The sequence below is a fragment of the Oncorhynchus tshawytscha genome, linkage group LG18, assembly GCF_018296145.1.
Source record: "Oncorhynchus tshawytscha isolate Ot180627B linkage group LG18, Otsh_v2.0, whole genome shotgun sequence".
NCBI lineage: Eukaryota > Metazoa > Chordata > Actinopteri > Salmoniformes > Salmonidae > Oncorhynchus > Oncorhynchus tshawytscha.
This window is the reverse complement of record NC_056446.1, coordinates 44264406-44290592: the sequence shown is the minus strand read 5'-3', so window position 1 is coordinate 44290592 and position 26187 is coordinate 44264406. Positions and strand designations below refer to the sequence as shown.

At 45.0% G+C, this 26187-nt stretch overlaps 1 protein-coding gene across 1 annotated transcript in view; it reads right to left on the bottom strand.

The window, feature by feature from the left end:
• LOC112251637 (neuroblastoma-amplified sequence-like) overlaps positions 1-26187 on the bottom strand; it is a 191821-nt gene that overhangs the window by 25655 nt on the left and 139979 nt on the right. Inside the window, 6 exon segments of the mRNA XM_042301124.1 lie at positions 4490-4624; positions 6006-6116; positions 6204-6427; positions 16696-16833; positions 16930-17006; positions 23774-23897. Coding sequence (XP_042157058.1) covers positions 4490-4624; positions 6006-6116; positions 6204-6427; positions 16696-16833; positions 16930-17006; positions 23774-23897 — 809 coding nt within the window.

Below are 26187 nucleotides of genomic sequence, written 5' to 3'. Positions count from 1 at the left end.
GAGGATAATCAGGGAGGGGAGAGGAGAATCAGGGACAGGAGAGGATAATCAGGGAGGGGAGAGGAGAATCAGGGACAGGAGAGGAGAATCAGGGAGGGAGAGGAGAATCAGGGAGGGGAGAGGAGAATCAGGGAGGGGAGAGGAGAATCAGGGAGGGGAGAGGAGAATCAGGGACAGGAGAGGAGAATCAGGGACAGGAGAGGAGAATCAAGGACAGGAGAGGAGAATCAGGGGAGGAGAATCAGGGGAGGAGAATCAGGGGGAGGAGAATCAGGGGGAGGAGAATATGGGAGAGGAGAGGATGGAATCAGGGAGAGGAGAGGATGGAATCCGGGAGAGGAGAATCAGGGAGAAGAGAAGATGGAATCAGGGAGAGGAAAATAAGGAATCATGGAGAGGAAAATAAGGAATCATGGAGAGGAAAAGATGGAATCAGGGAGAGGAGGAGAAGATGGAATCAGGGAGAGGAGGAGAAGATGGAATCAGGGAGAGGAGGAGAAGATGGAATCAGGGAGAGGAGGAGAAGATGGAATCAGGGAGAGGAGGAGAAGATGGAATCAGGGAGAGGAGGAGAAGATGGAATCAGGGAGAGGAGGAGAAGATGGAATCAGGGAGAGGAGGAGAAGATGGAATTAGGGAGAAGATGGAATCATGGAGAGGAAAAGAGGGAATCAGGGAGAGGAGGAGAAGATGGAATCAGGGAGAGGAGGAGAAGATGGAATCAGGGAGAGGAGGAGAAGATGGAATCAGGGAGAAGATGGAATCAGGGAGAAGATGGAATCAGGGAGAAGATGGAATCAGGGAGAAGAGGGAATCAGGGAGAGGAGAAGAGTGAATCAGGGAGAGGAGAAGAGTGAATCAGGGAGAGGAGAAGAGGATCAGGGAGAGGAGAAGAGGATCAGGGAGAGGAGAAGAGGATCAGGGAGAGGAGAAGAGGATCAGGGAGAGGAGAAGAGGATCAGGGAGAGGAGAAGAGGATTAGGGAGATGAGAAGATGATCAGGGAGAGGAGAAGAGGGTCATTTTAAAAGGGTTACTTTGGGATTTTGGCAATGAGGAAAAACTTGCCAATACCATTTCGATAGCTAACTAGCATTAACACAATGACTGGATGTCTATGGGGATACAATCATAGCATGCTAGCAGATACCCATAGACTTCCAGTCAATTAAACATAGCATGCTAGCAGATACCCATAGACTTCCAGTCAATTAAACATAGCATGCTAGCAGATACCCATAGACTTCCAGTCAATTAAACATAGCATGCTAGCAGATACCCATAGACTTCCAGTCAATTAAACATAGCATGCTAGCAGATACCCATAGACTTCCAGTCAATTAAACATAGCATGCTAGCAGATACCCATAGACTTCCAGTCAATTAAACATAGCATGCTAGCAGATACCCATAGACTTCCAGTCAATTAAACATAGCATGCTAGCAGATACAGAGACATATACATGGTATTCTGGGGACAGAGACATATACATGGTATTCTGGGGACAGAGACATATACATGGTATTCTGGGGACAGAGACATATACATGGTATTCTGGGGACAGAGACATATACATGGTATTCTGGGGACAGAGACATATACATGGTATTCTGGGGACAGAGACATATACATGGTATTCTGGGGACAGAGACATAAACATGGTATTCTGGGGACAGAGACATAAACATGGTATTCTGGGGACAGAGACATATACATGGTATTCTGGGGACAGAGACATATACATGGTATTCTGGGGACAGTGACATAAACATGGTATTCTGGGGACAGAGACATAAACATGGTATTCTGGGGACAGAGACATAAACATGGTATTCTGGGGACAGAGACATAAACATGGTATTCTGGGGACAGAGACATAAACATGGTATTCTGGGGACAGAGACATAAACATGGTATTCTGGGGACAGAGACTTATACATGGTATTCTGGGGACAGAGACATAAACATGGTATTCTGGGGACAGAGACATAAACATGGTATTCTGGGGACAGAGACATATAAATGGTATTCTGGGGACAGTGACATATACATGGTATTCTGGGGACAGAGACATAAACATGGTATTCTGGGGACAGAGACATAAACATGGTATTCTGGGGACAGAGACATAAACATGGTATTCTGGGGACAGAGACATATACATGGTATTCTGGGGACAGAGACATATACATGGTATTCTGGGGACAGAGACATATACATGGTATTCTGGGGACAGAGACATATACATGGTATTCTGGGGACAGAGACATATACATGGTATTCTGGGGACAGAGACATATACATGGTATTCTGGGGACAGAGACATATACATGGTATTCTGGGGACAGAGACATATACATGGTATTCTGGGGACAGAGACATATACATGGTATTCTGGGGACAGAGACATATACATGGTATTCTGGGGACAGAGACATATACATGGTATTCTGGGGACAGAGACATATACATGGTATTCTGGGGACAGAGACATATACATGGTATTCTGGGGACAGAGACATATACATGGTATTCTGGGGACAGAGACATATACATGGTATTCTGGGGACAGAGACATATACATGGTATTCTGGGGACAGAGACATATACATGGTATTCTGGGGACAGAGACATATACATGGTATTCTGGGGACAGAGAAATATACATGGTATTCTGGGGACAGAGACATATACATGGTATTCTGGGGACAGAGACATATACATGGTATTCTGGGGACAGAGACATATACATGGTATTCTGGGGACAGAGACATAAACATGGTATTCTGGGGACAGAGACATAAACATGGTATTCTGGGGACAGAGACATATACATGGTATTCTGGGGACAGAGACATATACATGGTATTCTGGGGACAGAGACATATACATGGTATTCTGGGGACAGAGACATATACATGGTATTCTGGGGACAGAGACATATACATGGTATTCTGGGGACAGAGACATATACATGGTATTCTGGGGACAGAGACATAAACATGGTATTCTGGGGACAGAGACATAAACATGGTATTCTGGGGACAGAGACATATACATGGTATTCTGGGGACAGAGACATATACATGGTATTCTGGGGACAGAGACATATACATGGTATTCTGGGGACAGAGACATATACATGGTATTCTGGGGACAGAGACATATACATGGTATTCTGGGGACAGAGACATATACATGGTATTCTGGGGACAGAGACATATACATGGTATTCTGGGGACAGAGACATATACATGGTATTCTGGGGACAGAGACATATACATGGTATTCTGGGGACAGAGACATAAACATGGTATTCTGGGGACAGAGACATATACATGGTATTCTGGGGACAGAGACATATACATGGTATTCTGGGGACAGAGACATATACATGGTATTCTGGGGACAGAGACATATACATGGTATTCTGGGGACAGAGACATATACATGGTATTCTGGGGACAGAGACATATACATGGTATTCTGGGGACAGAGACATATACATGGTATTCTGGGGACAGAGACATAAACATGGTATTCTGGGGACAGAGACATATACATGGTATTCTGGGGACAGAGACATATACATGGTATTCTGGGGACAGAGACATATACATGGTATTCTGGGGACAGAGACATATACATGGTATTCTGGGGACAGAGACATATACATGGTATTCTGGGGACAGAGACATATACATGGTATTCTGGGGACAGAGACATATACATGGTATTCTGGGGACAGAGACATATACATGGTATTCTGGGGACAGAGACATATACATGGTATTCTGGGGACAGAGACATATACATGGTATTCTGGGGGGACAGAGACATAAACATGGTATTCTGGGGACAGAGACATATACATGGTATTCTGGGGACAGAGACATATACATGGTATTCTGGGGACAGAGACATATACATGGTATTCTGGGGACAGAGACATATACATGGTATTCTGGGGACAGAGACATATACATGGTATTCTGGGGACAGAGACATATACATGGTATTCTGGGGACAGAGACATATACATGGTATTCTGGGGACAGAGACATATACATGGTATTCTAGGGACAGAGACATATACATGGTATTCTGGGGACAGAGACATATACATGGTATTCTGGGGACAGAGACATATACATGGTATTCACCATGTTCATCGGGCTCTGGGGACAGAGACAAAAGGGCCTCATTGCCAAAATCAGGAAGTATGCCTTTAAGAACACTGGCCAGCTGGACTTGTAGACCGTCATGGTGCTAGATGGGGACATTTTATACTCGTTCAGTCTGAGAAGAACTAGCCACGGGCCACTGCTATCCCTAATGTCAAGAATTAGCTTCATTTCAATCCCTGGATACACATACGATTCTCACCTCAATCTGATGATGTAGGACAATTGTGAAATATGGGCGGGTCCCGGAGGAGAGGATTAAGAACCACTGTGATAGACAGTGAAGAATGAAGGAGTGTTTGTACCTGGGCAGGTCTGTCCCTTCCACGGAGGTCAACACATATTTAGACATGTGACTGTGGAAAGACTCAGGTTCTGACTTCAGACAGTCAAATAGAGCCAAGGTGTCCACACGACCCTCAATGTCCTTGGTAGAGAGACTGAGGAGGAGGAGGAGAGGGGGAGGAGAGGAGACATTAGTGTAAATAGTATCATCATCAGTAGTCCACAACCAAAGAAAGAGAAAAAGACCTCTTGACAAATGTATGACCATATTAGAGACAAATATTTCCCTCAGATTACACAGATACACAAACAAACCCAATAATGATAAACTCCCATATCTACTGGGTGAAATTCCACAGTGTGCCATCACAGCAGCAAGATTTGTGACCTGTTGCCACGAGAAAAGGGCAACCAGTGAAGAACACACACCATTGTAAATACAACCCATATTTATGTTTATTTATTTTCCCTTTTGTACTTTAACTATTTGCACATCATTACAACACTGTATATAGACATAATATGACATTTGAAATGTCTCTATTCCATAGGAACGTCTGTCAGTGTAATGTTTACTGTTCATTTTTATTGTTTATTTAACTTTTGTTTATTATCTATTTCACTTTCTTTGGGAATGTTAACATATGTTTCCCAATAAAGACCCTTAAATTGACATTGAGAGAAAGAGGGGGTGTGTGGTGTGTGGTGTGTGTATGTGTGTGTGTGTGTGTGTGTGTGTGTCTATGTGTGTGTGTGTGGTGTGGTGTGTGGTGTGTGTATGTGTGTGTGTGTGTGTGTGTCTATGTGTGTGTGTGTGGTGTGGTGTGTGTGTGGTGTGTGTGTGTGTGTGTGTGTGTGTGTCTATGTGTGTGTGTGTGGTGTGTGTGTGTGTGGTGTGTGGTGTGTGTGTGTGTGTCTATGTGTGTCTATGTGTGTGTGTGTGGTGTGGTGTGTGTGTGGTGTGTGGTGTGTGTCTATGTGTGTGTGTGTGTCTATGTGTGTGTGTGTGGTGTGGTGTGTGTGTGGTGTGTGGTGTGTGTCTATGTGTGTGTGTGTGTCTATGTGTGTGTGTGGTGTGTGTGTGTGTGTCTATGTGTGTGTGTGTGTGTCTATGTGTGTGTGTGTGTCTATGTGTGTGTGTGTGTCTATGTGTGTGTGTGGTGTGTGGTGTGTGTGTGTGTGTCTATGTGTGTGTGTGTGTGTCTATGTGTGTGTGTGTGTGTCTATGTGTGTGTGTGTGTCTATGTGTGTGTGTGTGTCTATGTGTGTGTGTGTGTGTCTATGTGTGTGTGTGTGTGTCTATGTGTGTGTGTGTGTGTCTATGTGTGTGTGTGTGTGTCTATGTGTGTGTGTGTGTCTATGTGTGTGTGTGTGTCTATGTGTGTGTGTGGTGTGTGGTGTGTGTGTGTGTGTCTATGTGTGTGTGTGTGTGTCTATGTGTGTGTGTGTGTGGTGTGGTGTGTGTGTGGTGTGTGGTGTGTGTCTATGTGTGTGTGTGTGGTGTGTGTGTGTGTGGTGTGTGTGTGTGTGTCTTACCCGCTGTCAGTGAAGAGGAACTCCAGGTGAGTCATATAGATGTCCCAGAGGGGAATGCTGTAGCGCTGGGCTAGAGACAGACTGATCCTCCACACGCTGTCATCCAGGGTCCTGCAACACACACACCAAACATCGATTTCAGGAAAACCAGGTCATTTTGGTAAAAATCACTTCTACTACCTCCCCCTCCCTACTCACTCAGTCAGACCCAGAATGGTCTGTTTCTTGTAGTGTGCGTCGGAACTGAATCGTCTTGTGTCGACCCCACGTCCCAGCCCCTGCAACACCTGGGCCTGCGTCAGGTCTGTCAGACGCTCGTTATACACCTGGAGCTGGCCAATCAACTCCTCCACGTCCGCTGGCCAATCAGAATGGGCCGTCACGTGCTGGGTGACCAATCGGATCAGCTCCTTGGGGTCGGCCTGAGTAAGAAACAGATAAAATGCACCCTTCCTCAGTCACACAGCCTCTCCAGGCAAGTCACAAAAAGACATCGGGCTAAATTCGTTAAAAAGAATATGTAAATATGACACCTTCATTTTAGTGAATTCAGCTATTTCAGCCACATCTGTTGCTGACAGGTCTATAAAATCTAGCACACGGCCATGCAATCTCCATAGTAATACATTTGCAGAAAAATGTCTTTAATATTGCAGATGGATCTTCCATCAATGTAATTGTCTGCATTATTTCCAATCCCCCTCCCCATATACGTTTTAAATATGGAGAAATACAAACACACACATATACATATATACACACACACATATAAACAAATATTTATGTATATTATATATATGTATGTAGGGTGGGGCAAAAAAGTATTTAGTCAGCCACCAATTGTGCAAGTTCTCCCACTTAAAAAGATGAGAGAGGCCTGTAATTTTCATCATAGGTACACTTCAACTATGACAGACAAAATGAGGGAAAAAAATCCAGAAAATAACATTGTAGGATTTTTAATGAATTTATTTGCAAATTATGGTGGAAAATAAGTATTTGGTCACCTACAAACAAGCAATATTTCTGGCTCTCACAGACCTGTAACTTCTTCTTTAAGAGGCTCCTCTGTCCTCCACTCGCTCTTGAAAACGAGTTTTTCAACATAAGTGTTTGTAAACTTCCGACATTCATGCACACAGTACCAGTCAAACGTTTTAGAACACCTACTAATTCAAGAGTTATTCGTCATTTGTACTATTTTCTACATTGTAGAATAATAATGAAGACATCAAAACTATGAAATAACACATATGGAATCATGTAGTAATCAAAACAAGTGTTAAACAAATCAAAATATATTTTAGATTCTTCAAAGTAGCCACCCGTTGCCTTGACAGCTTTGCACACTCTTGGCATTCTCTTAACCAGCTTCATAAGGTAGTCACCTGGAATGCATTTCAATTAACAGGTGTGCCTTGTCAAAAGTTAATTTGTGGAAGTTATTTCCTTCTTAAACCTTTTTTGGGATAGGGGCAGCATTTTCACTTTTGACGAATAGCGTGCCCAGAGTGAACTGCCTCCTACTCTGTCCCAGATGCTAATAAGCATGTTATTATTAGTATTGGTTAGAAAACACACTGAAGTTTCTAAAACTGTTTGAATGATGTCTGTGAGTATAACAGAACTCATATGGCAGGCGAAAACCTGAGAAAATCCAACCAGGAAGTGGGAAATCTGAGGTTTGTCGTTTTCAAAGCTTGGCCTACCGAACACACAGTGTCTATGGAGTCAAGTTGCACTTCCTACGGCTTCCACTAGATGTCAACCGTCTTTAGAACCTTATTTCAGGATTCTGCTATAAAGGAGGGGGGAATGGGAGCTAACTGAGTCATGGGTCTGGCAGAGTGTCTCAGGCTCGTGACGCACACTCCCGACAGAGTTTGCTCTCGTTCCAGTGCTTTTCTTCAGACAATAAAATTCTCCGGTTGGAACCTTATTGATGATTTATGTTAAAAACATCCTAAAGATTGATTCCATACATCATTTGACTTGTTTCTACGACTTGTAACGGAACTTTTTGAGTTTATGTCTGGACGAAGTGCTCGCGCCTCATGAAGATGGATTATTGGACTGAACACGCTAACAACAAGTGGCTATTTGGGCAAAAATGATGGACTTCATGGAACAAATCAGTCATTTATTGTCGAACTGGGATTCCTGGGAGTGCCTTCTGATGAAGAACATCAAAGGTAAGGGAATATTTATAGTGTTATTTCTATTTCTACTTATGTTGACTCCAACATGGCGGATATGTCTTTAGCTGGATTGGGCTCTGAGCGCCGTTGTCAGATTATGCTTTTTCCATAAAGTTTTTTTTTTTTTTTTAAATCGGACAGCGGTTGCATTAAGGAGAAGTCTATCTTTAATTCTGTGAATAACACTTGTATCTTTAATCAATGTTTATTATGAGAATTTCTGCAAAATCACCAGATGTTTTGGAATCAAAACATTACTGCACGTAACGCGCCAATGTAAACTGAGATTGTTGGATATAAATATAAACATTATCAAAACAAAACATACATGTATTGTGTAACATGATGTCCTATGAGTGTCATCTGATGAAGATCATCAAAGGTTAGTGATTAATTATATCTATATTTCTGCTTTTTGTGACTCCTATATTTGGTTGGAAAAAATGTCTGTGTGTTTTTTTGACTTGGCTATGACCTAACATAATCATATGTTGTGCTTTCGCTGTAAAGCCTTTTTGAAATCGGACATGATGGGTAGATTAATAAGCAGTTTATTTCATTTGCTGTATTGGACCTGTTAATGTGTGAAAGTGACATATTTCTGCATCAGATGACCTGGCCTCCACAATCATCCGACCACAACCCAATTGAGATGGTTTGGGATGAGTTGGTGCTCAGCATATGTGGGAACTCCTTCAAGAGTGTTGGAAAAGCATTCCTCATAACGCTTGAGAGAATGCCAAGAGTGTGCAAAGCTGTCATCAAGGCAAAGGGTGACAACTTTGAAGAATCTCAAATATATTTTGATTCGACATGATCCCATATGTGTTATTTCATAGTTTTGATGTATAAACTATTATTCTACAATGAAGAAAATAGTAAAAAGAAAAAAATGGAATGAGTAGGTGTCCTAACTTTTGACTGGTACCATACATCACATCTAACTAAATACAACACTTTTATTTTCACCATAGCAACCTACTCTCTCTTCCCTCTCCTCATCTTCTATTTCTCTCTCCCTCCTCCCCCATTGTTGTGTAAAACTGTCACAATATAAAGATGTGTGAGAGCCACACAGAGCGCGACGTCAAGAAAAATGAGGTGTCAGAAATACCAAATGTTTCATCTAATACTGAAAGATTTTAAATATAAACCCTACATGATCAAAAGTATGTGGACCACAGGATCGCAACCCACTACAGGGAGGGAACAGGACCACAACCCACTACTGGGAGGGAACAGGACCACGACCCACTACTGGGAACAGGACCACAACCCACTACTGGGAGGGAACAGGACCACAACCCACTACAGGGAGGGAACAGGACCACAACCCACTACAGGGAGGGAACAGGACCACAACCCACTACAGGGAGGGAACGGGATCACAACCCACTACAGGGAGGGAACAGGATCACAACCCACTACAGGGAGGGAACAGGATCACAACCCACTACTGGGAGGGAACAGGACCACAACCCACTACAGGAAGGAACAGGACCACAACCCACTACAGGGAGGGAACAGGACCACAACCCACTACTGGGAGGGAACAGGACCACAGCCCACTACTGGGAGGGAACAGGACCACAGCCCACTACTGGGAGGGAACAGGACCACAACCCACTACAGGGGAGGGAACGGGACCACAACCCACTACAGGGAGGAACGGGACCACAACCCACTACAGGGAGGGAACGGGATCACAACCCACTACTGGGAGGGAACAGGATCACAACCCACTACAGGGAGGGAACAGGACCACAACCCACTACTGGGAGGGAACAGGACCACAACCCACTACAGGGAGGGAACGGGACCACAACCCACTACAGGGAGGGAACAGGATCACAACCCACTACTGGGAGGGATCAGGACCACAACCCACTACTGGGAGGAACAGGACCACAACCCACTACTGGGAGGGAACAGGACCACAGCCCACTACAGGGAGGGAACGGGACCACAACCCACTACAGGGAGGGAACGGGATCACAACCCACTACTGGGAGGGAACAGGATCACAACCCACTACAGGAGGGAACAGGACCACAACCCACTACTGGGAGGGAACAGGACCACAACCCACTACAGGGAGGGAACAGGACCACAACCCACTACAGGGAGGGAACAGGATCACAACCCACTACTGGGAGGGAACAGGACCACAACCCACTACTGGGAGGGAACAGGACCACAACCCACTACTGGGAGGGAACAGGACCACAGCCCACTACTGGGAGGGAACAGGACCACAACCCACTACTGGGAAGGAACAGGAGACAAGGTAAGAAGGGCATTCTACGCCATCAAAAGGAACATAAATTTCAACATACCAATTAGGATCTGGCTAGCAATACTTGAATCAGTCATAGTGCCCATTGCCCTTTATGGTTGTGAGGTCTGGGGTCCAACCAAGAATTCACAAAATGGGACAAACACAAAATTGAGACTCTGCATGCAGAATTCTTCAAAAATATCCTCCGTGTACAACGTAGAACACCAAATAATGCATGCAGAGCAGAATTAGGCCGATACACACTAATTATCAAAATCCAGAAAAGAGCCGTTAAATTCTATAACCACCTAAAAGGAAGCGATTCCCAAACCTTCCATAACAAAGCCATCACCTACAGAGAGATGAACCTGGAGAAGAGTCCCCTAAGCAAGCTGGTCCTGGGGCTCTGTTCACAAACACAAACACACCCCACAGAGCCCCAGGACAGCAGCACAATTAGACCCAACCAAATCATGAGAAAACAAAAAGATAATTTCTTGACACATTGGAAAGAATTTACAAAAAAACAGAGCAAACTAGAATGCTATTTGGCCCTAAACAGAGAGTGCACAGTGGCAGAATACCTGACCACTGTGACTGACCCAAACTTAAGGAAAGCTTTGACTATGTACAGACTCAGTGAGCATAGCCTTGCTATTGAGAAAGGCCGCCGTAGGCAGACATGGCTCTCAAGAGAAGACAGGCTATGTGCTCACTGCCCACAAAATGAGGTGGAAACTGAGCTGCACTTCCTAACCTCCTGCCCAATGTATGACCATATTAGAGAGACATATTTCCCTCAGATTACACAGACCCACAAATAATTTGAAAACAAACACAATTTTGATAAACTCCCATATCTACTGGGGAAATACCACAGTGTGACATCACAGCAGCAAGATGTGTGACCTGTTGCCACGAGAAAAGGGCAACCAGTGAAGAACAAACACCATTGTAAATACAACCTATATATTTTTTTTATTTTTTTATTTATTTTATTTTGTACTTTAACCAATATATATATATACACACACACACACACACACTGTTCAAAAAAGTAAAGGGAACACTAAAAAAACACATCCCAGATCTGAATGAATGAAATATTCTTATTAAATACTTTTTTCTTTACATAGTTGAATGTGCTGACAACAAAATCACACAAAAATGATCAATGGAAATCAAATGTATCAACCCATGGAGGTCTGGATTTGGAGTCACACTCAAAATTAAAGTGGAAAACCACACTACAGGCTGATCCAACTTTGATGTAATGTCCTTAAAACAAGTCAAAATGAGGCTCAGTAGTGTGTGTGGCCTCCACGTGCCTGTATGACCTCCCTACAACACCTGGGCATGCTCCTGATGAGGTGGCGGATGGTCTCCTGAGGGATCTCCTCCCAGACCTGGACTAAAGCATCCGCCAATTCCTGGACAGTCTGTGGTGCAACGTGGCGTTGGTGGATGGAGCGAGACATGATGTCCCCAGATGTGCTCAATTGGATTCAGGTCTGGGAACGGGTGGGTCAGTCCATAGCATCAATGCCTTCCTCTTGCAGGAACTGCTGACACACTCCAGCCACATGAGGTCTAGCATTGACTTGCATTAGGAGGAACCCAGGGCCAACCGCACCAGCATATGGTCTCACAAGGGGTCTGAGGATCTCATCTCGGTACTAATGACAGTCAGGCAACCTCTGGCGAGCACATGGAGGCCTGTGCGGCCCCCAAAGAAATGCCACCCCACACCATGACTGACCCACCGCCAAACCGGTCATGCTGGAGGATGTTGCAGGTAGCAGAACGTTCTCCACGGTGTCTCCAGACTGTCACATGTGCTCAGTGTGAACCTGCTTTCATCTGTGAAGAGCACAGGGCGCCAGTGGCGAATTTGCCAATCTTGGTGTTCTCTGGCAAATGCCAAACGTCCTGCACAGTGTTGGGCTGTAAGCACAACCCCCACCTGTGGACATCGGGCCCTCATACCACCCTCATGGAGTCTGTTTCTGACCGTTTGAGCAGACACATGCACATTTGTGGCCTGCTGGATGTCATTTTGCAGGGCTCTGGCAGTGCTCCTCCTGCTCCTCCATGCACAAAGGCGGAGGTAGCGGTCCTGCTGCTGGGTTGTTGCCCTCCTACGGCCTCCTCCACGTCTCCTGATGTACTAGCCTGTCTCCTGGTAGCGCCTCCATGCTCTGGACACTACGCTGACAGACACAGCAAACCTTCTTGCCACAGCTTGCATTGATGTGCCATCCTGGATGAGCTGCACTACCTGAGCCACTTGTGTGGGTTGTAGACTCCGTCTCATGCTACCACTAGAGTGAAAGCACCGCCAGCATTCAAAAGTGACCAAAACATCAGCTAGGAAGCATAGGAACTGAGAAATGATCTGTGGTCACCACCTGCAGAACCACTCCTTTATTGGGGTGTCTTGCTAATTGCCTATCATTTCCACCGGTTGTCTATTCCATTTGCACAACAGCATGTGAAATTTATTGTCAATCAGTGTTGCTTCCTAAGTGGACAGTTTGATTTCACAGAAGTGTGATTGACTTGGAGTTACATTGTGTTGTTTAAGTGTTCCCTTTATTTTTTTGAGCAGTGTTAATATATGTATATAATATGACATTTGTAATGTCTTTATTGTTTTGAAACTTCTGTATGTGTAATGTTTACTATTCATTTTTATTGTTTATTTCACTTTGTATATTCACTATTATCTTCCTCAATTGCTTTGGCAATGTTAACACATGTTTCCCATGCCAATAAAGCCCTTGAATTGAGATTGAATTGAGAGAGACAGAGACAGAGAGAGACAGAGACCACCACAGAATACCACTGATAAACAACCCCTACCACCACAGAATACCACTGATAAACAACCCCTACCACCACAGAATACCACTGATAAACAACAACCCCTACCACCACAGAATACCACTGATAAACAACCCCTACCACCACAGAATACCACTGATAAACAACCCCTACCACCACAGAATACCACTGATAAACAACCCCTACCACCATAGAATACCACTGATAAACAACAACCCCTACCACCACAGAATACCACTGATAAACAACAACCCCTTCCACCACAGAATACCACTGATAAACAACAACCCCTTCCACCACAGAATACCACTGATAAACAACAACCCCTACCACCACAGAATACCACTGATAAACCCACAACCCCTTCCACCACAGAATACCACTGATAAACAACAACCCCTACCACCACAGAATACCACTGATAAACCACAACCCCTACCACCACAGAATACCACTGATAAACAACAACCCCCTTCCACCACAGAATACCACTGATAAACAACCCCTACCACCACAGAATACCACTGATAAACAACAACCCCCTACCACCACAGAATACCACTGATAAACAACAACCCCTACCACCACAGAATACCACTGATAAACAACAACCCCTACCACCACAGAATACCACTGATAAACAACAACCCCTACCACCACAGAATACCACTGATAAACAACAACCCCCTACCACCACAGAATACCACTGATAAACAACAACCCCTACCACCACAGAATACCACTGATAAACAACCCCTACCACCACAGAATACCACTGATAAACAACAACCCCTACCACCACAGAATACCACTGATCAACAACAACCCCCTACCACCACAGAATACCACTGATCAACAACAACCCCTACCACCACAGAATACCACTGATAAACAACAACCCCTACCACCACAGAATACCACTGATAAACAACAACCCCTACCACCACAGAATACCACTGATAAACAACAACCCCTACCACCACAGAATACCACTGATAAACAACAACCCCTACCACCACAGAATACCACTGATAAACAACAACCCCTACCACCACAGAATACCACTGATAAACAACAACCCCTACCACCACAGAATACCACTGATCATCAACAACCCCTTCCACCACAGAATACCACTGATAAACAACAACCCCTACCACCACAGAATACCACTGATAAACAACAACCCCTACCACCACAGAATACCACTGATAAACAACCCCTACCACCACAGAATACCACTGATCAACAACCCCTAGACCTTAGTGCTGCTTTTGATACCATTGATCACCACATTATTTTGGAGATTGGAAACTCAAATTGGTCTACACGGACAAGTTCTGGCCTGGTTCAGATCTTATCTTATCTGAAAGATATCAGTTTGTCTCTGTGAATGGTTTGTCCTCTGACAAATCAACTGTAGATTTCGGTGTTCCTCAAGGTTCCGTTTTGGGACCACTATTGTTTTCACTATATATTTTACCTCTTGGGGATGTTATTCGAAAACATAATGTTAACTTTCACTGCTATGCGGATGACACACAGCTGTATATTTCAATGAAACATGGTGAAGCCCCAAAATTGCCCTCGCTAGAAGCCTGTGTTTCAGACATAAGGAAGTGGATGGCTGCAAACGTTCTACTTTTAAACTCGGACAAAACAGAGATGCTTGTTCCCAAGAAACAAAGAGATCTTCTGTTGAATCTGACAATTAATCTTAATGGTTGTACAGTCGTCTCAAATAAAACTGCTTTTTTCCATCTACGTAACATTGCAAAAATCAGAATTTTTTGTCCAAAAATTATGCATAAAAATGTAATCCATGCTTTTCTAACTTCTAGGTTTGACTACTGCAATGCTCTACTTTCCGGCTACCCGGATAAAGCACTAAATAAACTTCAGTTCGTGCTAAATACAACTGCTAGAATCCTGACTAGAACCAAAAAATTTGATCATATTACTCCAGTGCTAGCCTCCCTACACTGGCTTCCTGTTAATGCAAGGGCTGATTTCAAGGTTTTACTGCTAACCTACAAAGCATTACATGGGCTTGCTCCTACCCATCTCTCTGATTTGGTCCTGCCGTACATACCTACACGTACGCTACAGTCACAAGACGCAGTCTTCCTAATTGTCTCTAGAATTTCTAAGCAAACAGCTGGAGGCAGGGCTTTCTCCTATAGAGCTCCATTTTTATGGAATGGTCTGCCTACCCATGTGAGAGACGCAGACTCTGTCTCAACCTTTAAGTCTTTACTAAGACTCATCTCTTCAGTGGGTCATATGATTGAGTGTAGTCTGGCCCAGGAGTGGGAAGGTGAACGGAAAGGCTCTGGAGCAACGAACCGCCCTTGCTGTCTCTGCCTGGCCGGTTCCCCTCTTTCCACTGGGATTCTCTGCCTCTAACCCTATTACAGGGGCTGAGTCACTGGCTTACTGGGGCTCTATCATACCGTCCCTGGGAGGGGTGCGTCACTTGAGTGGGTTGAGTCACTGACATGATCTCCCTGTCTGGGTTGGCGGATCTTTGTGGGCTATACTCGGCCTTGTCTCAGGATGGTAAGTTGGTGGTTGAAGATATTCCTCTAGTGGTGTGGGGGCTGTGCTTTGGCAAAGTGGGTGGGGTTATATCCTGCCTGTTTGGCCCTGTCCGGGGTGTCCTCGGATGGGGCCACAGTGTCTCCAGTCCCCTCCTGTCTCAGCCTCCAGTATTTATGCTGCAATAGTTTATGTGTCGGGGGGCTGGGGTCAGTTTGTTATATCAGGAGTACTTCTCCTGTATTATCCAGTGTCCTGTGTGAATTTAATAACTAACTCTCTCTCTCTCTCAGGACATGAGCCCTAGGAACATCCCTCAGGACTACCTGACCTGATGACTCCTAGCTGTCCCCAGTACACCTGGCCGTGCTGCTGCTCCAGTTTCAACTGTTCTGCCTGCAGCTATCAACTATCAACAACGTAGAACCCCGTAGGTCTGTTTCCCTACGACACTATCAACAACGTAGAACCCCGTAGGTCTGTTTCCTACGACACTATCAACAACGTAGAACCCCGTAGGTCTGTTTCCCTACGACACTATCAACAACGTAGAACCCCGTAGGTCTGTTTCCTACGACACTATCAACAACGTAGAACCCGTAGGTCTGTTTCCTACGACACTATCAACAACGTAGAACCCCGTAGGTCTGTTTCATACAACACTATCAACAACGTAGAACCCTGTAGGTTCTATTGACTGTTTTGGGAAGCTTAGCTCATTAGACACCACACCTATGGCTATAGTAGTAGGCTGAACTACACACACCTCAAACACAGCTCAAACACACCTCAAACACACCCCAAACACACCTCAAACACACCGTGTACTCACCCTGTAGAGAGTGTGTGTGTTGGCCTTGAGGCATGGGACCAGGTGGTTGTAGATCTGTAGACTATAGTAGTAGGCTGCTAGCTGCAGGGACAGGGCCGAGTGGGACTGCGTCTCAAAACACCTGTTAGCATCCAGGACCTGAGGGGGGGTACCAGTGTGGAGTATACAGGTGAAAAGAGGTCAACTTACGGATGAATGTAACTGACCAATCAGAGAGCAGAGCGTGTGTGTTACCTGCGGTAGGGCCAGGAGATAGGCCAGAGACAGGGTCATGTCTCTGGGAAAGGCATCACTGGCCAGCTGCAGCAGTACTGAGAGAGAGAGAGAGAGACAGGAAACGATAACATATGTTTCCCATGCCAATAAAGCCCCTTGAATTACCCTGAGAAAGAGTGGGGGGACTTCACTTGCTTTGGAAATGTTAACATTTCATGTTTCCCATGCCAATAAAGACCTTACAACTGACATTTAATTGAGACAGAGTGTGGAGGAGAGGGGAGCGCTGGGAAGGAGAGAGGGAGAGAGAGAGGGGAGGAGGAGGGACTAAAGCAGAACTCTACCATCAAGAGAGAGAGGAGGGACTAAAGATTAACTCTACCATCAAGAGAGAGGGACTAAAGCTGAACTATACCATCAAGAGAGAGGAGGAGGGACTAAAGCTGAACTCTACCATCAAGAGAGAGAGAGGTGGAGGGACTAAAGCTGAACTCTACCATCAGAGAGAGAGAGAGGAGGAGGGACTAAAGCTGAACTCTACCATCAAGAGAGAGAGAGAGAGGTGGAGGGACTAAAGCTGAACTCTACCATCAAGAGAGAGAGAGAGAGAGAGAGAGGAGGAGGGACTAAAGCTGAACTCTACCATCAAGAGAGAGAGGAGGAGGGGACTAAAGCTGAACTCTACCATCAAGAGAGAGAGAGGAGGGACTAAAGCTGAACTCTACCATCAGAGAGAGAGAGAGAGGAGGAGGGACTAAAGCTGAACTCTACCATCAAGAGAGAGAGGAGAGGAGGAGGAGGAGGGACTAAAGCTGAACTCTACCATCAAGAGAGAGAGGAGGAGGAGGGACTAAAGCTGAACTCTACCATCAAGAGAGAGAGAGGAGGAGGGACTAAAGCTGAACTCTACCATCAAGAGAGAGAGAGAGAGGAGGAGGGACTAAAGCTGAACTCTACCATCAAAGAGAGATGAACACCGGGAATGCAATAATTAGTGGCTAAACTATCATTAACAAAATAAAACAGTGAGTGACATTTCCTTTCATAAACCCATTCATAAATCAATAGCCAGACAGGATCCACATTTCCTTTCCAATTCATCCCGGGCAAAACCCATTCATAAACATCAACATCCTGCCAGGCAGGAACTTTATCATTAACAAAATTATAAACATCAACAGTGCCAACAGGATCCACATTTCCTTTCCACTACATCCCTGGTTGGGCAAAACCCATTCATAAACATCAACATCCTGCCAGACAGGATCCACATTTCCTTTCCACTACATCCCTGTTTGGGCAAAACCCATTCATAAACATCAACATCCTGCCAGACAGGATCCACATTTCCTTTCCACTACATCCCTGGTTGGGCAAAACCCATTCATAAACATCAACATCCTGCCAGACAGGATCCACATTTCCTTTCCACTACATCCCTGTTTGGGCAAAACCCATTCATAAACATCAACATCCTGCCAGACAGGATCCACATTTCCTTTCCACTACATCCCTGGTTGGGCAAAACCCATTCATAAACATCAACATCCTGCCAGACAGGATCCACATTTCCTTTCCACTACATCCCTGTTTGGGCAAAACCCATTCATAAACATCAACATCCTGCCAGACAGGATCCACATTTCCTTTCCCTACATCCCTGGTTGGGCAAAACCCATTCATAAACATCAATATCCTGCCAGACAGGATCCACATTTGCCCGGCATATCAGCTCCCAATGGAACATTTGGCGGCACCTAATCAGTCAGTTCTGTACCTGAGTGGCATTGTGGGTAGAATGAGCGCCAACAAGAGAGCGAAACACGTGGGGAAATAAAACTTCATTTTCAAGACCAATAAATTTTTCATATGAACATATTCGATCGTTTTCTGTTCTCCTCATTATAAATCAAGTACTTGTGAAGTACCAACTTGAGATAATGTCTGGTTTTCAAGATAATCCAAGTACTTGAATTTCCAAAATTAAGTGCTTAAAGTACCTCAAGCACTATGTGATAGGGCGAGAGATTGAGAGCGAGCGAGAGAATGAGCGAGAGAGAGCAAAGCTGAAGTCTACCAGAGAGAGAGGAGGAGGAGGGACTAAAGCTGAAGTCTACCAAGAGAGATGAGGAGGAGGGACTAAAGCTGAAGTCTACCAAGAGAGATGAGGAGGAGGGACTAAAGCTGAAGTCTACCAAGAGAGAGGAGGAGGAGGGACTAAAGCTGAAGTCTACCAAGAGAGGAGGAGGAGGGACTAAAGCTGAACTCTACCAAGAGAGAGGAGGAGGAGGGACTAAAGCTGAAGTCTACCAAGAGAGAGGAGGAGGAGGGACTAAAGCTGAAGTCTACCAGAGAGAGGAGGAGGAGGGACTAAAGCTGAAGTCTACCAAGAGAGAGGAGGAGGAGGGACTAAAGCTGAAGTCTACCAAGAGAGAGGAGGAGGAGGGACTAAAGCTGAAGTCTACCAAGAGAGAGGAGGAGGAGGGACTAAAGCTGAAGTCTACCAAGAGAGAGGAGGAGGAGGGACTAAAGCTGAAGTCTACCAAGAGAGAGGAGGAGGAGGGACTAAAGCTGAAGTCTACCAAGAGAGAGGAGGAGGAGGGACTAAAGCTGAAGTCTACCAAGAGAGAGGAGGAGGAGGGACTAAAGCTGAAGTCTACCAAGAGAGAGGAGGAGGAGGGACTAAAGCTGAAGTCTACCAAGAGAGAGGAGGAGGAGGGACTAAAGCTGAAGTCTACCAAGAGAGAGGAGGAGGAGGGACTAAAGCTGAAGTCTACCAAGAGAGAGGAGGAGGAGGGACTAAAGCTGAAGTCTACCAAGAGAGAGGAGGAGGAGGGACTAAAGCTGAAGTCTACCAAGAGAGAGGAGGAGGAGGGACTAAAGCTGAAGTCTACCAAGAGAGAGGAGGAGGAGGGACTAAAGCTGAAGTCTACCAAGAGAGAGGAGGAGGAGGGACTAAAGCTGAAGTCTACCAAGAGAGAGGAGGAGGAGGGACTAAAGCTGAAGTCTACCAAGAGAGAGGAGGAGGAGGGACTAAAGCTGAAGTCTACCAAGAGAGAGGAGGAGGAGGGACTAAAGCTGAAGTCTACCAAGAGAGAGGAGGAGGAGGGACTAAAGCTGAAGTCTACCAAGAGAGAGGAGGAGGAGGGACTAAAGCTGAAGTCTACCAAGAGAGAGGAGGAGGAGGGACTAAAGCTGAAGTCTACCAAGAGAGAGGAGGAGGAGGGACTAAAGCTGAAGTCTACCAAGAGAGAGGAGGAGGAGGGACTAAAGCTGAAGTCTACCAAGAGAGAGGAGGAGGAGGGACTAAAGCTGAAGTCTACCAAGAGAGAGGAGGAGGAGGGACTAAAGCTGAAGTCTACCAAGAGAGAGGAGGAGGAGGGACTAAAGCTGAAGTCTACCAAGAGAGAGGAGGAGGAGGGACTAAAGCTGAAGTCTACCAAGAGAGAGGAGGAGGAGGGACTAAAGCTGAACTCTACCAAGAGAGAGGAGGAGGAGGGACTAAAGCTGAAGTCTACCAAGAGAGAGGAGGAGGAGGGACTAAAGCTGAAGTCTACCAAGAGAGAGGAGGAGGAGGGACTAAAGCTGAACTCTACCATCAAAGGAGGAGGGACTAAAGCTGAACTCTACCAAGAGAGGAGGAGGAGGAGGGACTAAAGCTGAACTCTACCAAGAGAGAGGAGGAGGAGGGACTAAAGCTGAACTCTACCAAGAGAGAGGAGGAGGAGGGACTAAAGCTGAACTCTACCAAGAGAGAGGAGGAGGAGGACTAAAGCTGAACTCTACCATCAAAACACTTTCTCCCTGCCACCATACAGCTGGTGAATAATACCCCCCAAACAAACCCTGACCACACACTATATAGGCCTCCCCCATATCAGACAGCAAGATATGTTACCCGATTAAGGAAACTAGGCAAGTCCGACTTTACAGGAGAGCTGTTTGAATGTAAATGATGTCCTCCTGTGTGCTACCTATATCCCCCACTAGAATCCCCATACTTTAATGTAAATGATGTCCTCCTGTGTGCTACCTATATCCCCCCACTAGAATCCCCATACTTTAATGTAAATGATGTCCTCCTGTGTGCTACCTATATCCCCCACTAGAATCCCTCCTAATGATCTCAACAGAGAATGATGTCCTCCTGTGTGCTACCTATATCCCCCCCATAATCCCTCCTAATTAGAATCCCAGACATGATCTCAACATGATCTCAACAGAGAGAAAAATGTCCTCCTGTGTGCTACCTATATCCCCCACTAGAATCCCCATACTTTAATGAAGACAGCTTCTCCATCCTGGGGGAGATCAATAATTTCCAGGCCCAGGGACATGCACTAGTCTGTGGTGACCTAAATGCCAGAACTGGACAAGAACCTGACACCCTCAGCACACAGGGGGACAAACACCTACCTGGAGGTGACAGCATTCCCTCCCCTATATGCCCCCCTAGGCACAACTACGACAACATAAGCAAAATCACTCTATTTGAAAAGAGCAATACTCAATCATGAGGCATTAAAGCCAAAGGAACTCAGTAATATTAAGAAATGCTATAGATGGAAGGAGAGTAGTGTGGAAACCTACCAAAAAACAATTAGGCAACAACAAATTCAATCCCTTCTAGACAATGTCCTGGACTAAAGGTTTCACTGTACTAGTGAAGGTAGAACATCTAAACAGTATATTTGACCTCTCAGCTTCCCTATCAAATCTAAAAATTTAGTCTACTCCTTCACTATGGAGAATCACTAAATCAATACAAAAATAAACTACGGAAAAAGAAGGAACAGCACGTCAGAAATCAGCTCAGAAGAAACCATAGAATCTAACCATTTCTGGGAAAATTGGAAAACTCGAAACAAACAAATAATTATCTAAAACGGAGATGTTTGGATAAACCACTTCTCCAATCTTTTTAGCCCTATAACAAAGAATGAATTGCAAAAATATATACAAAATAAACAACACATCTTAGAATCAACTATTAAAGACTACCAGAACCCACTGGATTCTCCAATTACATTGAATGAGTTACAGGACAAAATAAAAACCCTCCAACCCAAAAAGGCCTGTGGTGTTGATGGTATCCTCAATGAAATGATAAAATATACAGACAACAAATTCCAATTGGCTAAACTAAAACTCTTTAACATCATCCTTAGCTCTGGCATCTTCCCCAATATTTGGAACCAAATTTGACCCCAATAACTACTGGGGGATATGGGTCAACAGCAACCTTAATGATAATGCAGAGGATTTTCCTAACAGCAGACTTGTCCATTTCCTCAGCAAAAACAATGTACTGAACAAATGTCAAATTGGCTTTTTACCAAATTACCGTACAACAGACCATGTATTCACCCTGCATAACCCTAATTGACAAACAAACAAACCAAAATAAAGACAAAGTCTTCTCATGCTTTGTTGATTTAAAACATATTTGGCACGAGGGCCTGGTATACAAACTGATGGAAAGTGGTGTTGGGGAGAAACATACGACTGGTATACAAACTGATGGAAAGTGGTGTTGGGGAGAAACATACGACTGGTATACAAACTGATGGAAAGTGGTGTTGGGGAGAAACATACGACTGGTATACAAACTGATGGAAAGTGGTGTTGGGGAGAAACATACGACTGGTATACAAACTGATGGAAAGTGGTGTTGGGGAGAAACATACGACTGGTATACAAACTGATGGAAAGTGGTGTTGGGGAGAAACATACGACTGGTATACAAACTGATGGAAAGTGGTGTTGGGGAGAAACATACGACTGGTATACAAACTGATGGAAAGTGGTGTTGGGGAGAAACATACGACTGGTATACAAACTGATGGAAAGTGGTGTTGGGGAGAAACATACGACTGGTATACAAACTGATGGAAAGTGGTGTTGGGGAGAAACATACGACTGGTATACAAACTGATGGAAAGTGGTGTTGGGGGAAACATACGACTGGTATACAAACTGATGGAAAGTGGTGTTGGGGAGAAACATACGACTGGTATACAAACTGATGGAAAGTGGTGTTGGGGAGAAACATACGACTGGTATACAAACTGATGGAAAGTGGTGTTGGGGAGAAACATACGACTGGTATACAAACTGATGGAAAGTGGTGTTCGGGGGAAACATACGACTGGTATACAAACTGATGGAAAGTGGTGTTGGGGAGAAACAAACTTGTATACAAACTGATGGAAAGTGGTGTTGGGGAGAAACATACGACTGGTATACAAACTGATGGAAAGTGGTGTTCGGGGGGAAACATACGACTGGTATACAAACTGATGGAAAGTGGTGTTCGGGGGGAAACATACGACTGGTATACAAACTGATGGAAAGTGGTGTTGGGGAGAAACATACGACTGGTATACAAATTGATGGAAAGTGGTGTTCGGGGGGAAACATACGACATTATAGCATTCATGTACACAAACAAGTGTGCGGTTAAAAATGGCAAAAAAACACATTTCTTCCCACAAGGCCGTGGGGTGAGACAGGGATGCAGCTTAAGCCCCACCCTCTTCAACATATTTATTAATTAATTGGCGAGGGTACTAGAACAGTCCCTCCCTCCCTCGGGCTTTATTGGCATGGGAAACATATGTTTACATTACCAAAGAAAGTGAAATATATAAACAAAAGGTGAATAAACAATACAAATTAACAGTGAACATTACACTCACAAAAGTACCAAAATAATAAACATTTCATGACATATGTCTATATACAGTGTTGTAACGATGTGCAAATAGTTAAAGTACACAAGGGAAAATAAAACAAAAATATGGGTTGAGTTTAGTGGTGTTTTCTCTCCCTCCCTCCCCCTCAGTGTGTGTTTGTGTATTACCCTCTGTGGCAGGGAACAGGGTCTGTCCCTCTGTCTTGGTCTCAGCCAGCTTCCCAGTCCGCAGTAGAACCTCAGCAAACTGCTCCTGAGGTACGGCATCATACGACCCATACACATCTTCACTCTGAGAGAGACAAGAGGTTTAGAATGAGAAGGGGTGAAGTCATGGGTGGGCCTGGGAGGGCATAGGCCCACCCACCTGGCAGCCAGGCCATAGGCCCACTCACCTGGCAGCCAGGCCATAGGCCCACTCACCTGGCAGCCAGGCCATAGGCCCACCCACTGGGGAGCCAGGCTATAGGCCCACCCACCGGGGAGCCAGGCCATAGGCCCACCCACCTGGCAGCCAGGCCATAGGCCCATCCACCTGGCAGCCAGGCCATAGGCCCACCCACCTGGCAGCCAGGCCATAGGCCTACCCACCTGGCAGCCAGGCCATAGGCCCACTCACCTGGCAGCCAGGCCATAGGCCCACCCACTGGGGAGCCAGGCTATAGGCCCACCCACCTGGCAGCCAGGCCATAGGCCCACGCACTGGGGAGCCAGGCCATAGGCCCACCCACGGAAGAGCCAGGCCATAGGCCCACCCACCTGGCCAGCCACCTGGCCATAGGCCTACCCACCTGGCAGGCCAGGCCATAGGCCCACCTACCTGGCAGGCCCATAGGCCCCCACCTGGCAGCCAGGCCATAGGCCCACCCACCGGGGAGCCAGGCCATAGGCCCACCCACCTGGGAGCCAGGCCATAGGCCCACGCACTGGGGAGCCAGGCCATAGGCCCACCCACTGGGAGCCAGGCCATAGGCCCACCCACGGAGGAGCCAGGCCATAGGCCCACCCACTGGGGAGCCTAGCCAATCAGAATTAGTTTTTCCCCACAAACTGGATTCATTACATAACAAAATACTACTCCCCCAGACAATCCCACAGGTGAAGAAGCCCGGATGTGGATGTCCTGGGTTGGCGTGGTTACACATGAGGTCAGTTAACCGGTTGGCAGCATATGGTCGAGAAATGAACATTCAGCTGTTCTGGTGGACATTGTTGCAGTCAGCATGCCAATTGCACACTCCCGCAAAACTTGGTACACTTGAGCGATTAGTTATTATTGTGTTGTGTGACAAAACTGCACATTTGAAAAGTGGCCTTTTATTGTCCCCAGCACAAAGTGTAATGATCATACCATTGTTCAGTATAGTATAATATATATACTATTGTTCAGTATAGTATAATATATATACTATTGTTCAGTATAGTATAATATATATACTATTGTTCAGCATACAAACCAGACATTTGATCAGCTTAGGCCTCGGTTACTAATCATTAGAGGTTAAACTGATGCTGGCAGTTGTCAGAGCGTTAGTCATGAAAACGTCTTACTATGGTACATCTTAATCTGCGTAAGGTGATACTGGAAGGAAACATGTTAGAACACCTGGTTTTCTGAGCCATCTTTGTAATGATTATGTATTGTATCTGGGCTGTAGTTATTATGGAAACACCTTCAGGGTCACAGCGGTCTATTGTATCTGGGCTGTAGTTATTAGGTAAACACCTTCAGAGTCACAGCGGTCTATTGTATCTAGTAGTAGTTATTAGGTAAACACCTTCAGAGTCACAGCGGTCTATTGTATCTAGTAGTAGTTATTAGGTAAACACCTTCAGAGTCACAGCGGTCTATTGTATCTAGTAGTAGTTATTAGGTAAACACCTTCAGAGTCACAGCGGTCTATTGTATCTAGTAGTAGTTATTAGGTAAACACCTTCAGAGTCACAGCGGTCTATTGTATCTGGGCTGTAGTTATTGTGTATTGTATCTAGTAGTAGTTATTGTGTATTGTATCTGGGCTGTAGTTATTGTGTATTGTATCTGGGCTGTAGTTATTGTGTATTGTATCTGGGCTGTAGTTATTGTGTATTGTATCTGGGCTGTAGTTATTGTGTATTGTATCTGGGCTGTAGTTATTGTGTATTGTATCTGGGCTGTAGTTATTGTGTATTGTATCTGGGCTGTAGTTATTGTGTATTGTATCTGGGCTGTAGTTATTGTGTATTGTATCTGGGCTGTAGTTATTGTGTATTGTATCTAGTAGTAGTTATTATGTATTGTATCTGGGCTGTAGTTATTGTGTATTGTATCTGGGCTGTAGTTATTGTGTATTGTATCTGGGCTGTAGTTATTGTGTATTGTATCTGGGCTGTAGTTATTGTGTATTGTATCTGGGCTGTAGTTATTGTGTATTGTATCTGGGCTGTAGTTATTGTGTATTGTATCTAGTAGTAGTTATTGTGTATTGTATCTGGGCTGTAGTTATTGTGTATTGTATCTGGGCTGTAGTTATTATGTATTGTATCTAGTAGTAGTTATTGTGTATTGTATCTGGGCTGTAGTTATTGTGTATTGTATCTAG